General features: G+C 41.4%; 2 protein-coding genes across 3 annotated transcripts in view; both read right to left on the bottom strand.

The window, feature by feature from the left end:
- Positions 1–3,021, bottom strand: part of lamb2 (laminin, beta 2 (laminin S)) — a 48,301-nt gene extending 45,280 nt beyond the window's left edge. For both annotated transcript variants that reach the window (XM_069526062.1, XM_020089354.2), the window contains exons 1-2: positions 2,769–3,021; positions 2,249–2,316 (exon numbers count right to left, since the gene is read on the bottom strand). In XM_069526062.1, coding sequence (XP_069382163.1) covers positions 2,249–2,279 — 31 coding nt within the window. In that variant the 5' untranslated portion in view covers positions 2,280–2,316; positions 2,769–3,021. The remainder of the gene's footprint in view (positions 1–2,248; positions 2,317–2,768) is intronic.
- A 4,932-nt stretch (positions 3,022–7,953) lies between these two features.
- On the bottom strand, positions 7,954–14,438 carry LOC109630594 (protein FAM83A-like). The gene is made up of 7 exons (XM_069526643.1): positions 14,323–14,438; positions 12,766–14,006; positions 12,506–12,646; positions 12,247–12,353; positions 11,931–12,098; positions 10,688–10,812; positions 7,954–10,598 (listed from the first exon to the last, which is right to left on the bottom strand). The coding sequence occupies exons 2-7, from the start codon at positions 13,055–13,057 to the stop codon at positions 9,230–9,232; spliced, it is 2,202 nt and encodes a 733-aa protein (XP_069382744.1). The 5' UTR covers positions 13,058–14,006; positions 14,323–14,438; the 3' UTR covers positions 7,954–9,229.
- Positions 14,439–14,447: the final 9 nt, after the last annotated feature.

The raw sequence follows: 14,447 nt of genomic DNA, 5'->3' as shown, positions 1-14,447 counted from the left end.
GTGTGAGGTTTTTAAACACACTTCACATCGGACGCCAAGTTAACCTTTCCGCTCTAAAACCTTTTCGTGTCTCCAGTTACCTCCACTGCTTCCTCTAATGCCCACTCAGCTGATCCTGTCTCTCTCTCTGTGACTCTTATGCCTTTCCGGACATTTTCTTAAAATCCTCAATGACATTCTTTCACATCCCTGCTCTTTACTCTTCAACTCTGAGACAGCTGACTTCTATGGTACTTGGATTGAGAAAAATTCTGGTGTGTCTCTGTCCGTCTGCAAAAAATGCCATTTGGTGGTGAAGTTTCTATGCTACTGTGTCTGTATACTTTAAACATTGGAAACTAAAACTGGAGCTGTAGAAATGTTGAGCAGCAGATACTTTCACTGAAATGAATGCAACAGAAAAGAGAGATGACATCAGGAGAGATGATGTGTTGGAATCACTGAGGCAGAGGGGAGGTGAGTTTTGTGCTCGTCCATCCACTGACAGACTGTGGACGAGACCAGCTACCTAACGATCAGATAAATACCTGCTGCTGCGATGAAGAGATTAAATCACTGACCATGAACCATGATTATTCTACTCTCGTCATGTCAATGAGTCACGATCAAATGCAGAATCCCATTATTCATCCATAAAAACCTACGAAAATATCGTTTCAGGACTTTGTTGTTTTTGTCACTTCCTTCCTCTTGATTCATGAAATTACTAAACTGAAGATAAGTCTCTGACCCTGCACTTGCGTCTAGCTATGTTTTTATGATGTACACTTTGCACCGAAGCTCAACTGGTATTGTAATTTAAAAAAAGGAGCACCAAGCTCAGTCATAAGGAGCTGTAGTGGAGATGGGAGGTGAAGTGTGTGGGGTCACTCCGGGTGGTAACAGCAGGCAATAACAGACTTTAGCTGGAGCAATGAGCCCATTGTCTTCGAGCTGCAGGGAACAAATGCATTAGGATGTGTTTTATTGAGGGTCGTTACTCGGATAAATTTTAAGGTTGCTGATAAAACTGAGTGCACCTGCACGATTAAAGGGGCACGTGTCAGAAATACATACTTTTATGAACTTTTCAGTGTTGTTGTCTGACTCAAAATGAGTTTTTATCAAATATGGTGTGTTAGCCTGTGTGTTATTTTGTTTAAACCTGTGCATTTCCCATATTCTTATCACATACACACATACATACACACGCATCCAGAGGGGTCTTGAGCAGTGCTGTAGGTATAGGTATGGAGTGGAGTGTCTCTATTTGTGGATTCAGCTGGGCTGTTTTAGGAGGGCCATAAACAGAGAGACGCCACCCGCAGGGAGACAGGGAGTGAGGGAGAGACAGACAGGGATGACCCCAGAGATCAGGAGGGCACAGAGAGCCCTAAAAAAGAAACATCAGCTATCTTACCTCTACGCAGGGGCCGACACTCCCACGGGCCTCACATCCGACACGTTCAGGCTACTGCTTTACCTTAGCTTGTGCTCCGTGTAAAATAGAGTGCAGCTACTGAATATTCACAGCGATGATAGCATACAGGGACATTAGCTACAAATAAACGTTTTTTTGTTGTTGACTCAAATAGCCTTTTTCTTATGGAAGAGTTACATGCATGAAACATGCATAAACAAAGCACAGTTTTGCACAGGGAACACTTTTGATTAGGTTCACTCTAGGTTATATTACAAAAAATGGAGAAACTGCATGATAATAACCCTCTTTTTAAATCAGCCTATATATAGTATTATTTCTACTTTATTGCTCTTAGTATTTCTATTTTCTATTCATTCCTATATATTCCCCTTGCGTTGCTACTTCCATTACGCTGCACTATCACTTGTGAATTTCCTCGACGGAGGATCAATAAAAGTTTCTTATCTTATCTTGTCTGAGAAGTGAACAGATTTTACTTTTACACTGCAAAAAATATACATCCAATAGCTTTGGTCCAATCTTTTTCTACTGAAAACAAGTGCAGCTTCCACCAGTGGACTGAGACAAGACCTCTTCAAAGTATCCACTTGCTGGACCCCCCTGGATCTTGGAATCATTGCACTACTAGGAACATGCAGTAAGTGTGCAGTGAAATCACCAGCTCCACATCTCCAGACTTCAAAACACATGAAAGTATAATGATCAAGAGGCTGGTCAGACTGAAGCCCAGTGACCTGCAGACGCTTCGTTCACTGGAGGACTTGTGAGGATTTGATTCGGAGCAGAAAACAGGGAGAGACTTCAAAGTGAACAGACTTTACTCACCACAGAGCAGCGTCAACAGCGAGGCCCGCATCTCTGAGAACACACTGACCACTGGGGCTGGAGGCAACCTGCAGCATCACAGTGTTCAGATCAGTTCTGACACATGCAACTGTTCACACATGGTCCTGTACAATCACGTTTTTCATCAGTGAAAGAAAACGTTTCTAAAAGTTTCCTTCAGCATTTTAAAAGGATCTGAACTTAAATTGCACTTTGATTGCCTGTTAAACTGCTGATTGTATGTGGTTGGACTGTATTGTACCTGAGGTCATTTTGTTCCACTCTATGTTTTACAGGTATTCATGGGAATACATGAGAGAGTTAAAACAAACCTCAGGTCCCTGTAAAGAGCTCAGAGTCAAACACAGTCAGGGTTTGAAACCACATTCAGTTTCTGCACAGTTTAAATCTCGACCACTGTTCACTGAGATCTCCTGAGCAGTTTAAACTGGTTGATATTGAAATAAAAAACCTCGGTGCTGAGGTTAAAGTTCAACATGCTCCGGGTTTCCTCGCTCACCTCTCCGGCTCTCGCTGGTCCAGATGTCCGCTCTGTGTGCGCTATCACACGGTGTTCCTCTCTCTCTTGCTCCACTTGCTGCGGAGCTGCGGGACACTGAGCAGCGGAGTGAGCAGCGTGTTTACCCGGAGAACAGTCCGCAACTCCTGCGTCCCTCCGCTGGAAACCCCGAGCTGGACTCCCGGAGCGGAGCCGGAGCCGGAGTAGGGGAGGCGGTGCTGCTGACGAGATGGTCGCAGGTTCGAGTCCCCGTGTGGGCTGAAGAACAAGATTAATCTCAGTGAGTCGAGAACAAACTTTAACGATAGAATAAGAGTAACTGTTGACAAGTGAGTGAACACGATGTGGATAGTTTCCCTCTGTCTGCCTGGTCTGCTGCCTGTCAATCATTCATGACGCTCAAACAGACACGCCCCAAAACCCACCACTCGTTGAGCCCTAATATCTAGTTACTTATGATAATGTTTTCATATGGACCTCACTGATAAGGAGTCACTTTAGAGAAAGACGCCGTGATGACTCGTGGAAAAAATGATTGAGGGTTTTAAAATAGAAGTTAGTGTTTTTGAGGAGTCCGAGGTTTGTTAGAGCCTGCCCCCGCTGGAGCTCTGTGGTATTGTTCATTTAAGCAGTTCCGCATTGGCTTCATTTTTCAGAGCCAGAAGTTAGAATCACATAGTGAAAGTTGGCAGGAGTACGGCTCCATCAATTTAAAAACCTGATTTAATCAATTGTTTAACAACAAAAGCACTTTGAGCGGTCTGCAAAGCTTTTTCTCCATCAATTAAAAATGATTGCATTTTAAATGACACTTCTCTTTTTTGTTAGCAATATGTAAAACCCTAGCAAGGAAACCCTTTACAAAGCCGAGCATGAAGACGAAACATTTTAAATTAAATTAAGATATAGTAATAGGCAGAAGCTGACTGCCTATGTCCACTGTAGTCTGACTGATATGGAGTTTTAGGGGCTGATGCCAATGCCGATGTCATTTTTTTTTTTGCATTGTCTATTCTGTAAAATAAAAGTTTTCATACCTGTGCACATTGACAAATATAAATGCTGATACTGATATGCCTGTGAAATGCTCTTATTGGCTGATATTATCACCCAAGTGATTATATTGGTCCAGCTCTAATGTCCACCTCTGTTATTGTGCATAAATGTAATCAGCATCAACACTCTGAATTTATCTCATCAGTCACTGTATTGTCAATAAAAGCCTCTGAGATGTTATCAAAACTGTGACCTTCCAATATGGAAGGATTTAAACAAATATGCCGCTAATATCATCAGATTTAATTACAAAGTTTGTGATAAGAAAATCGGCGGATTTTCCAGCTTTTAAAAAAAATATGTAACTAAAATAAAAACAAGCTTTATCATTAATGGGCATCACAAAATACTGTTTGAAATATGTTTCATTGTTGTATGCATACAATTCTGTTCAGTAAACCCTGTCTATATAACCAAAATGCTGTCTATGAATGTTTCTCTCTCTCCTGTGTGTGTGTGTGTGTGTGTGTGTGTGTGTGTGTGTGTGTGTGTGTGTGTGTGTGTGTGTGTGTGTGTGTTTTTCTGGTGAACAGCTGGGCTGTAACAGCAGAGTGTGTTCCATCCACTGCTCTGCCATCAGATTGACAAGGTGATAAGACAAACACATCTCTGTGGAAAGAAGTCATTATCTTTCTACCCAGTAAAAAACAGATATCCAAATAATTTAAGGGAGGGTAAAGAGGCAGGATGTGGGAAGAACCATTTCAACACCCCATTCCATTACTGTCTGTCATACATATAGCAAAAAAGCAATCAGCAATTTGTCAAAATGGTGGGATCTCCCAAAATCGAGCGCATACCAAGGCCCCACATCCACTTATGAAGCAACATTTAAATTCAATATATCCATCCAATATGTATGTGTCCCTTTCACAGCAGGCCTTGCTGTTCCTGATCAACTCACTTTAAGACCAAGAGATTCATCATTATAACACTGTGCACTTAATGATATGAGATATATAAACCTAATGCCATGGGCACGCTCAACTAGACCGTTAAAGGTACAGTGTGTAGAATTTTGTGATATCAAGTGTTGAAGTTGCATGTTGCAGCTGAACACCCCTCACCTCACCCTCTCCTTCCAAACATGAAAAAGAATCTGTGGTAGCTTCAGTTGTCATAAAAACTCAAAAGGTGTTTAGTTTGTCCAGTCTGGACTAATGTAAAACTACTGACCCCTCGATGTAAATATAAAGTATTTGAATATAAAGGGTATTTTCTGGTTTAAAGAAAACTACATTTCATACAATTTATATGAAACGAACTAGTGAAAACATCATGAGGATTATTCTACATTAAATTTCTGCCAATAGTTCCCTTTCACCTAACTCTTATAGACACTGGACCTTTAAACATAACATTGGCTTATTATTGAACTGAAATTTAAAAAAAAATGTATTGAGCCATGTTACCTCCAAAGATCTAAGATGCTAAGATAAGATAAGATTCAGATAATGATCCAAGTATTATGACTCAATTATGGTCATGCAAATAAATATATTATTATACAGTAAACAAAATAACTTATCTAACAATAATAGAATATTTTAATGGTATATACATAAACTGTACTGTATCATGCAATGCAATATAATATAATACATGTATTGTGCATACTTCAGTCAGTCCAGAGCACAGAGAGTGGGGGTAATATCACATGTGGGGGGTGCAGTCTTTGCATCCTGTGTATGTGGTGAATGATAAATAACAGGTGATTCATGTGTTGGACCTGGGCAGGTGGTCCTCTGTGGTCCCACCGCAGGTTTTCCCTCCAGCCTGGCTCTGTGCGCTGTGCGAGGCTGACACGGAGCAGGAATGCGCGCTCCCTGGTGGACGGATTAGATTCCTTTTGATTGCCTGCAGCCCGTGCCCGCGCACAGGTCACAGATCCTCCCTCACCCCCAGGCTGCCTGCTCGGCCTCAGAACAGCAGCTTCATCCAACAGGTGCCTGCTTCTCTCAGGATTTACAGTAAGTCCCAGTGGGAAACAAAAAGGTCAGGTCTATCTTCAGGGGAGGAAAAAAAAAGACATCATGTAGTTTACATGTGATCCATTCAATTCATCCTCTGTGTGCTTAAATTACACAAGTACAGGTGCAGTCTTTCAGCTCGCTCTCTTTAACACAGTGTCGGATTCATACAGGTGTCTGTGCCTCGGCCGCTGCTGTGCTGGGACGACTGATCTGCAGGACAAAGGCTGCTGTAAATCTGTCATATTACACACATTCCCTGAGCTGCAGGAGGACAGCCTCTCTTTGTTAGGAGCCAAACAAGCCAGGGCCAGAAGCCTGCAGAGAGCAGCAGGGGAATCACTGGAAGTATAGACGCAGATCAAATCAACCAGAAATAAAACCTGGTTGATCAGGGTTCATGGTCAAAACATTAGTGATTTTTTTATTTTTCCCTGCACGCCCCCACACTGTGTTTTCAGTAGCTCTAGACCAGAGTGATGTTGGGAAATAATGAGAACTCAACAACCTGCACAGGATAAACAGTGTTGTCAATGCAGCGCAACATTCGTAATGTTTGTATTAATTTGAATAGCATTATATATCAGTTTTAGAACGTTTTACACTGTTGCAGTCCACAAATAGGGTTTTAGGGCAATTTAATCCAACCCATCTTGACCACGACTTTCTGGCACAAGATTATATCTCAATAAAATACAATTAAATAATCCAGAATTCTTTTTTGAGACATCTAACTGATATTACCACTACTAAAATCTATGATCCTCTTGCATGATCTAGATGACTGCACAGAAAATACACTGAATTTTCGAAAATAAATCAAATATTATTTAAACTATGAATTTGTTTTGCCATGCAGTTACAACCATTTGTCACTGGGGAGTGCTGCACCCCCGTACTTCCAGCATCTTTGCACACATGATAAGCTCATAAAATACATTCGATTCATTAAGCCACTGCTTCAAAAAGGTTTTCAAACCACTTTCCACAAAAAGCAGCGTCTTTAGGCCCCTTGTCGTCTGTGGGCGGCCATCAGATGGTTTTTGAAACAACTTGATGCACAAATCAAAGTCCCCAAAACACAAAACTTGTGCATTAGAACTTGGGGTTTCTGTTTTTCCTCTCCTGTAAACCACCTCCGGACCTTTCAACCTTTAAAACAAGCTCCATCTCAACACACAACAGAAGAATCTTTCTTATTAATTAATACATCTGTATGGAATATCAAATAACCCAATGTGTAAATATAATACTGTCAAAGGCTGCTATATTTTTACCGAGTGATTGTGTTACTTCAAGTCCATTTTCAGGACCTTAAATGTTTAACATGTAGTGGACTTCTGCAGAAACAAGCCATGAACACAACAGTAACATTATAACTTGTTGCTAATCCACCAGCAATGATTGAGTTTGTCATGGCTTCTCAGGTAGGAGGCGGCATCAAACACTCAGTCAGTACAGTGAGACTCTGGATAAGAAAGACAAACAATTTATTTTATCACTGGTCGTTATCATTTTTCTTCTTCCTTCCGTACTGCCTTCCAAACTATTAAAAGATCATACTGTATAGCAAAGCACAATGACTCTGTTGTTTCAGTGCTAATGGTCATCTCCAGAGGTGGAATAAGAATTCTCATTTATTTAATTTTGAGGTATTCATACTTCAATTGAGTATTTAGGAAATGTTGTAGCCTTTACTCCAAATTCTACAGCAGTGGTGTCAAACTCACAGAGAGGAACAAAATGACCAGAACTGACCAGTGGAGCCTGTGCACTCTGCCTGGCTCTCTGGCAAGAGCGAGATGCAGAGAGAAAGAGGGAAGGAAAAAGAGCAAGCGATAAGCCTTAGAGACACGGTGAACTTGACGGGGCAGGCACTGGGATCTCTGGAATGCTGGAAAAATAATTTAATATCATCAAATACTCGGCGAGTGAGTGGAGAGGAGCAATAGCTCGCCGGGCATTGCTCACCATGACTCAACCTATGGAGCAGTTTAGATTTACTTTACTACACAAAACTACAGAAGTATATTGCTGCCGCGCAAGAAAAAGAAAAACAGGTCAGTATCAGGTAACAACCTTAAAGGTTTATTGTAGTAACAACATATATTCATGTAAAACAAGATATTTTTATGTTGTCATTAAAGGCAAACTTATCATGTTGTAACATTACATGTTTAATGGTATAACATGATACATTTGTAAATGATAACCATGTTAAAACCATGTTGTCATTACAATAAACGTCTTTGGACGTCACATCAACCTCAGAAATGACATTTTGAATTTGAGCTTAGCTTAGCACTAAGCTTGAACTGGAAAAGTACAGTTGAGGTTAAGAGCCGTGAGCATGACGTCAGTGGACCTGTGGCACGCCTAAGTCAGTGAGTAGAGGTTATGGGAAATGTTTTGGAAGGATAAACAGGCCTCGTGTACAGAGCATGGGTTCCACATATTGCTGAAAACAAGGGCAGAACAGAGCAAACACCTAAATCAGCACAATCACCTACTCATGACACAGTGATGTCTATTCCCGCTGATTTCCTCACTTAATAACCTCACTTTTCACCCAATGCATTCCTCTTCACCAGTGACACAACTATAATGTCTCATGTTCAAAGGTTTTACAACTAAACCAAATCCCTCTCCCATGATCCCCCATCAAGGCCTAACTGGGTTTGTCGAAATTGGGAATGACAGTGGTTCCTCACGTAGGAGGCACTAAATCCCTCCACTGATGGCAAGATGAGGGGTAGAAGCACAAATCTGCACACACACAAAACCAGAGGAGGAAAAGAAACATTCTTATGGAATAAATATTTTCTAGTTCAGCCCTCAAATATTTTTTGCTGGAAGAAAAAGCACAGTGTGTTTTGTTGCTGCAATGCTTTTTATCGAGCTGAATTACAGAACTTTGATTTTAAAAAGTGTGAACTTGGGTCTGAAGATTATACCAGACCACTGAAAAAAAACCCACATCATCCAAAACTTATATAGATAATGTACACACGTTAACAGTGTCAATAGAAATTAATTTCATCCATAGTATATTATAGAACCTGTACATTTTACTATTGATGTTACACTGGTCATAGACTTATCTAAGGTTTTGTGACAAAACTTAGCTCCCGAAACATAATTCTAATCAACTGAGAAATGAAAACACCTATGAGGATAGCAGAGATTTCAAATCCAAGTGAAATCTATTTTAATTGTCAAAAATAGACCAAAATATTTTTTCCCGCTTCGTAGGATTAAAACATTAAAGAAACCAAAGTCATTGATTGTTTTGCACAATTAAAGCTTTTCTATTTTTTAACTAAGGTGTATCATGCTTCACACAAAATTCACAAGTCATTTATTTCATTAGCTGTACAGAATGTCAATATACTTTTCCTGTAAAATAATATCTGTGTGTGTGTGTGTGTATTTCTGTCAAGTCTTGGTAATGTTTGGATTCAGTCCTGCTCCTTTTAATCCTGCTGTGCGTCTCTCAGTCAAGCTCTTGCTTCTTCTCAGTAATGCATTCATGTCAGCAGGAGCTGGCCTGAAGCCCGGTTGTTCCAGCGTCTTCTGTCCAGTCCGATAGGTAGCGCCAAGAGAGCTGGTTCGGGCCACTGGCCTGGGTCTTGGGGTGTGAATCTGGAATATCCAGTTTGGCCTGGGAGGGGGCTTCACCTGCTGGTAGGTGTGGGGCTGTAGATCCAGCTTGGCACCTGTACCTGGTGAGAGCAGATCTGGGTGCGTCTGGAGCCGAATTCCCGCAGTTATTGATGCCAACTTTGAACGTAGAGACTCAGCGGGTGGGTGTGAATGATTTGGGGGTTGGTGCTGACTCTGGTGCTGATATTGCCTCATTGTTCCCACAGAGCAGAATTTGGTTTGGTGTCCGGATGAGTGTCCTCTTGAAAGATTCAAAAGGAACTGAGGGCCTGTCTTTGCTTGTTTTTGCTGTGATGTAGGAGGAGACTGTAGTTTGGGATTATCAGATTTAAGTTCCACCGTTGGTTTGGGGTTGAGTGACAAGTTCCATTGTGCTGTTTGTGTGCTGAGACCTGCAGTTGTCCCTGAAGGCCTCGTCAGTCTGTTTCTATTCCTCTGCTGAGAGAAAAGTCCTCCGGTAACAGGGCTGTCACGATCAAGATTTGAATTCTTCATCAATGTGGATTGATAAGTGTTGGTCATCTGCTGTCTGTGTGTGGGGTTTCCAGCGTGAAGAGGGTTTGACTGTTGAACGTTTGCATTCCTTCCGGCTGTGGTGGTGGTGTTAAGGCCAGCACACTGAGACTGAACGTATGTGACCTGGGTCTGACCGATTTCAGAATGACTCTGGATCTGGTTTAGATTCTTGTCCAGAGGTTTCTCATGTGTTTTTGTACAAGGATTTTCCAAGGGTTCTGGATACAGCGATGGAGGTGTTGTGTGTGTTTGTGTACCTGTAACTGCCCCTTGTAAATGCTGGGTGTCACCTCTGTTGCACTCCAATTCTGGGCTCTTTGGGTTTGATGAAAGTGGAATTTTTGCAGTCATCTTGGTCTTTGGAGCATCTCTGGTCAGAGCCCAGTGGCTCACTGTGTTGGCCTGTTGGGACTTGGATATGTTATTATCAGTGTGATCATTCTGGGCTGCAGGTGATGAGATGAAAAGAAGGAGAGAGTGAGGCACAGTGATAAATGTGACAAAGCCCGGCACTGTTTTGGAGCTGGAGTTGAGTCTGTGGAATTCCTGATGGAAAGGTATGACTTCGCTGCCCTTTACAAGAACAGCAAGACTACGATGGACCTGCCATGACAGCCAGGAGAAACTGACAAAGACACACACAGCGGATCAGGGTTTGCCAAAGTAAATCCTCTTTAAGTCATCTTTCTTGCAGGTCTGTGTGTGTGTGTGTACCTGTATGAGCCAGTTAGCGCCTGAGTCCAGTCAGTGATGATAAAACTCTCAGCGACCTGACCTGTCAGCTTCCTGCCTGTCTTGGCACAGTAGGTCTGTCCATCGATGCTGCGGACTGACAGTTTCTAGACAAACACAAGACGGTGCTGCAGTCACTGTGGCCAGATAAGATGATGTGACAGTTGATAGGGACAGTTTGGTTTATAGCAGTTACATTATGTAAGTGCTGTTGTGTAAAATGAGTAGTTAGACACTGAGAAATCATTTTCAAGCAACATTTTTATTTTCATCCAATAAATCATCACATTAATAAATTATTAATGTGATGTAAGGTTAAAGCTGTGTATTAGAATCTGATGTGGAACTAGTGAAAGGGTTCATAAATTACTAAAATGTTATAATCACATATGCATTGTTTTGTTGTTTGTGGCGCCGTGCAGCCAAGTTCATTGTGAGAATGCAAGGTCAACAATGTGCCATGAAACTCTCCTATTTTAGTTCATTTAACTAAGGTTCACATCTGTAGTTTAAGTTGACAGTTATTGGACTTTTGAGACCACTCCAAAGAACTTTCCCAGCGACTTTTCAGGAGCATTAAACCTGTTCATGACAATTTTTTCATCTATATAATGTCCTTTTCTTTCATGACGGAGCTAGTCATTTTGTGTTCACTTTTATTTTCATGCCATGTGCTTGTGGTGTACAGAAATAATGTGTAATATACATTATATATAGTGGTATATGCAGTAATGTGTGAGGATTGTCAAAAAATCCTCAACAACAGTGACAGCTAAAGCTAAAAGCTAAAAATATTGCATTTATTCTAAAATTGTTTTGTTATTTTTGTTTGTGATCAGCCCACATGAAGGTCCAGCAGAATTTCATTGGTCATTTTTGATACATGTGTCAACGGCAGAAGTGTAATTCCAGAAAAAGTCCCCAGCTTCAAAGTATGAGCTGTTTGGTCAGTACACCTGCACCATGCTGACAAGGTCAACTAGTGTAAAAACCTATGCTTGTCATTTTCTGGTGTTCTGGTTGTCAAGGTTACAAGAGCAAGATGACCAAATGACACTAATGAACCTTTGTAGACTGATGGTAGTTCACCACAAGTTTAGCCTTATATCTAAACCTAGGCATAGTTTCTTTTCTTTATGCTGTTTGGTATAAACTTAACTGTAACAGCAACTAAATAAATGTGGAGTGATGCAGACATAAAGCTGGCAGAGAGAGGAAAACTCACGGGGAAGTTTTTGCTGTTGAGTTTGAGGTCCTGCCACATGGTGACAAACAGGTTCAGGTTCAGATGATCCAACAGCAGGTGAACAGACACATTCCTCTTCCTGCTGGCCTCCAGGAGATCACAGAGCAGCTCCACGTCAGTGAAGCTGTCCATCACTATGGCCAGGGCCTACACACACACACACACACACACACACACACACACAAACACGTAGGGGCATGCATGTCATGTTCCTTTTTACACATGCAAATAGAATCACACAAAAGACACAAAGAAAATAGCTCAAAGATATAAGTGCACACACACACAGACTTACGTGTGCAGCCTTCCTGATGAACTCTCTGACCAGGTCTTTCAAACCAGCTCCTCCTCTACCATCAGACTGGAAATAAACCTCAACACTGGGCTTGTCCCGGACACGATCTAAAAGCATCATAAATCATGATCAGAAATGGCCGCAAACAAGAACCAAAAAGATTTTGTAGTGACTCAAAAATGTGTTTGCAGCATTTTAAAACTTCAGCTATGAAGGTTTACACAGGAGTAATAAAATACGTTTCTGCTCTTTTGAATACCTCTGATGCTGCTTTGTCCTAAACCTGCCTCCGTAGGAATTCGTCCTGTGGTCACTGCAGGGCACAGTGTGGCAGTCTTGGAGCCAGTTGACAAGCCCTCTAACACCTTTTCATCATCGCTATCAGAATCACCAGGACTAGCTGTGTGGAGCACAAAAACAATACAGCTATTATGAAGCATTCATTTTTGATCACAACAGCTGGAAAAACAAGAAGAAAACTGGAAAACTGTTCATAAAAAATGTAGGAAAATCTACAACCTGCATTGCCCTCTTTTCCATTTCTCAGGATGTAATTCTTCTCCAGCTCTGACAGAAAGTCAGCTTCTCCCTCTGCGTTCAACGCCTCCTGGTATCCCTGTAAGCCCCGGCTGAGCAGGCTGTCCACCGCCAGCCGGACGCTCTCATTGTGACTCAGGTCCAGCACAGGTCTGATGGCTATAAAATCTCTGTAACAGGTGGAAGGGTTGCGGAGATCTTGAACCCTTCGTCTCACCTTCCCCTGAGGCTTTGACCTCCTGTACCACAACACGGACACACTGCTGGTATCCATGGTGGTACGCTGGGCTCAAGTTCAACAACGAGAATAAACAGATGTCGCGGCTGTGCATGATCTTCACAGCCTTTAGAAGCCTTCTGTGTTTTCTAAAAAAGAACTGGTACAGAAAGACAAGAGAGGTTAAAGAAAAGATGACACGCCCCAACTTAGGGCGTGATGATTTGACATTTGAAGTGATGAGAAGTGACAGTTTAGTCCTAAAGGCATAAATCGTGCATATTTGTATTTATGCTGATTTGGCCTTTCCAGAAGAATACACAGGGAGGGATGCAAAATAAAAGTATTTATTAATTTGTAAGGACATGGCATCACGTGTCAAAGAGGATAGATAATTCAATTAAATTTAGTTTGAAGACATACAATACAAAAAAAAGCACATACACATAATCATTTTGTATTATAACAGCCTGTATATGCATATGTATGGTGTGATTCAATGTCTTCTTGCACTAATGCACAAATACAGTTTACATCCTTGTATAATCATCCTGTGATTACTGCATTTCGTTGCTTTGTACTTGTACTTGTGCAATGACAATAAAGTAGAAGCTAATCGAATCTAATCTGTGCCACTGCCCTTGACTCAAGTACATTTCTCTAGAAACAATATTTCCATCTGTAGTGAAAGGTGTATATTACGTAGATTGTACATTTTCATACTCCTGTCTACTTCATTCTGACTGTCTGCTGCTGTAACAGGTGAATTTCCCCAGCGTGGGATGATACCTGTACGTTTTTATCTTATCTTATATTGTTTTTCTGGTAGATTAACCACGTCAAGCATGGTACAAAACAATTATCACCTCAATTTGGGAGTTTCCTTTTCCATGTCGTGACACAATTGAGCCGGCACAGATGAGCACAGATAAAAGATGGGTGAAGCGATGGAGCAGAATGAGTGACAGGAATGAGGATGGTTGTCTCTTCAGCTCACGTCAAACACCTGGATGGAAGGCAGAAGAAGGCAAACACGGAGTTACAGGCACACCCAGACAGAGCAGCGAGGAACAGGAACACACAGGTCTGTTTTGCAGTCAGTACATTTCTGGTCCAATCTGTCTTTTACCTTCTTTCCTTTCATTAAAAAAGAAAAACAGCCTATATGTTCTATGTAGGAAACAGCCCATTATCTCCTGCATACACGTGTAAATTACCATTTTCATTAATTAAAAAAAAAATTCAATTAACTGCGCTCCTATCCAACTCCTGCATACAACCTCCACTCTGATCACCACCTCCTCGTCAGAACATCACCTAACCTTGTGTGTTACGGTGCTTCAGACAATTCTCTGTTGTTGAGGAGCAGGTAGTGATGATGACACAGGATCCACATCCGATAAAATAGAAAATACATGAAATAAAATATGCAATGGCACATAAGAAA

This window comes from Paralichthys olivaceus, chromosome 6 (assembly GCF_024713975.1).
Source record: "Paralichthys olivaceus isolate ysfri-2021 chromosome 6, ASM2471397v2, whole genome shotgun sequence".
Classification (NCBI taxonomy): Eukaryota; Metazoa; Chordata; class Actinopteri; order Pleuronectiformes; family Paralichthyidae; genus Paralichthys; species Paralichthys olivaceus.
The sequence above is the reverse complement of the archived record's forward strand: the minus strand, read 5'-3'. Positions and strand labels throughout refer to the sequence as shown.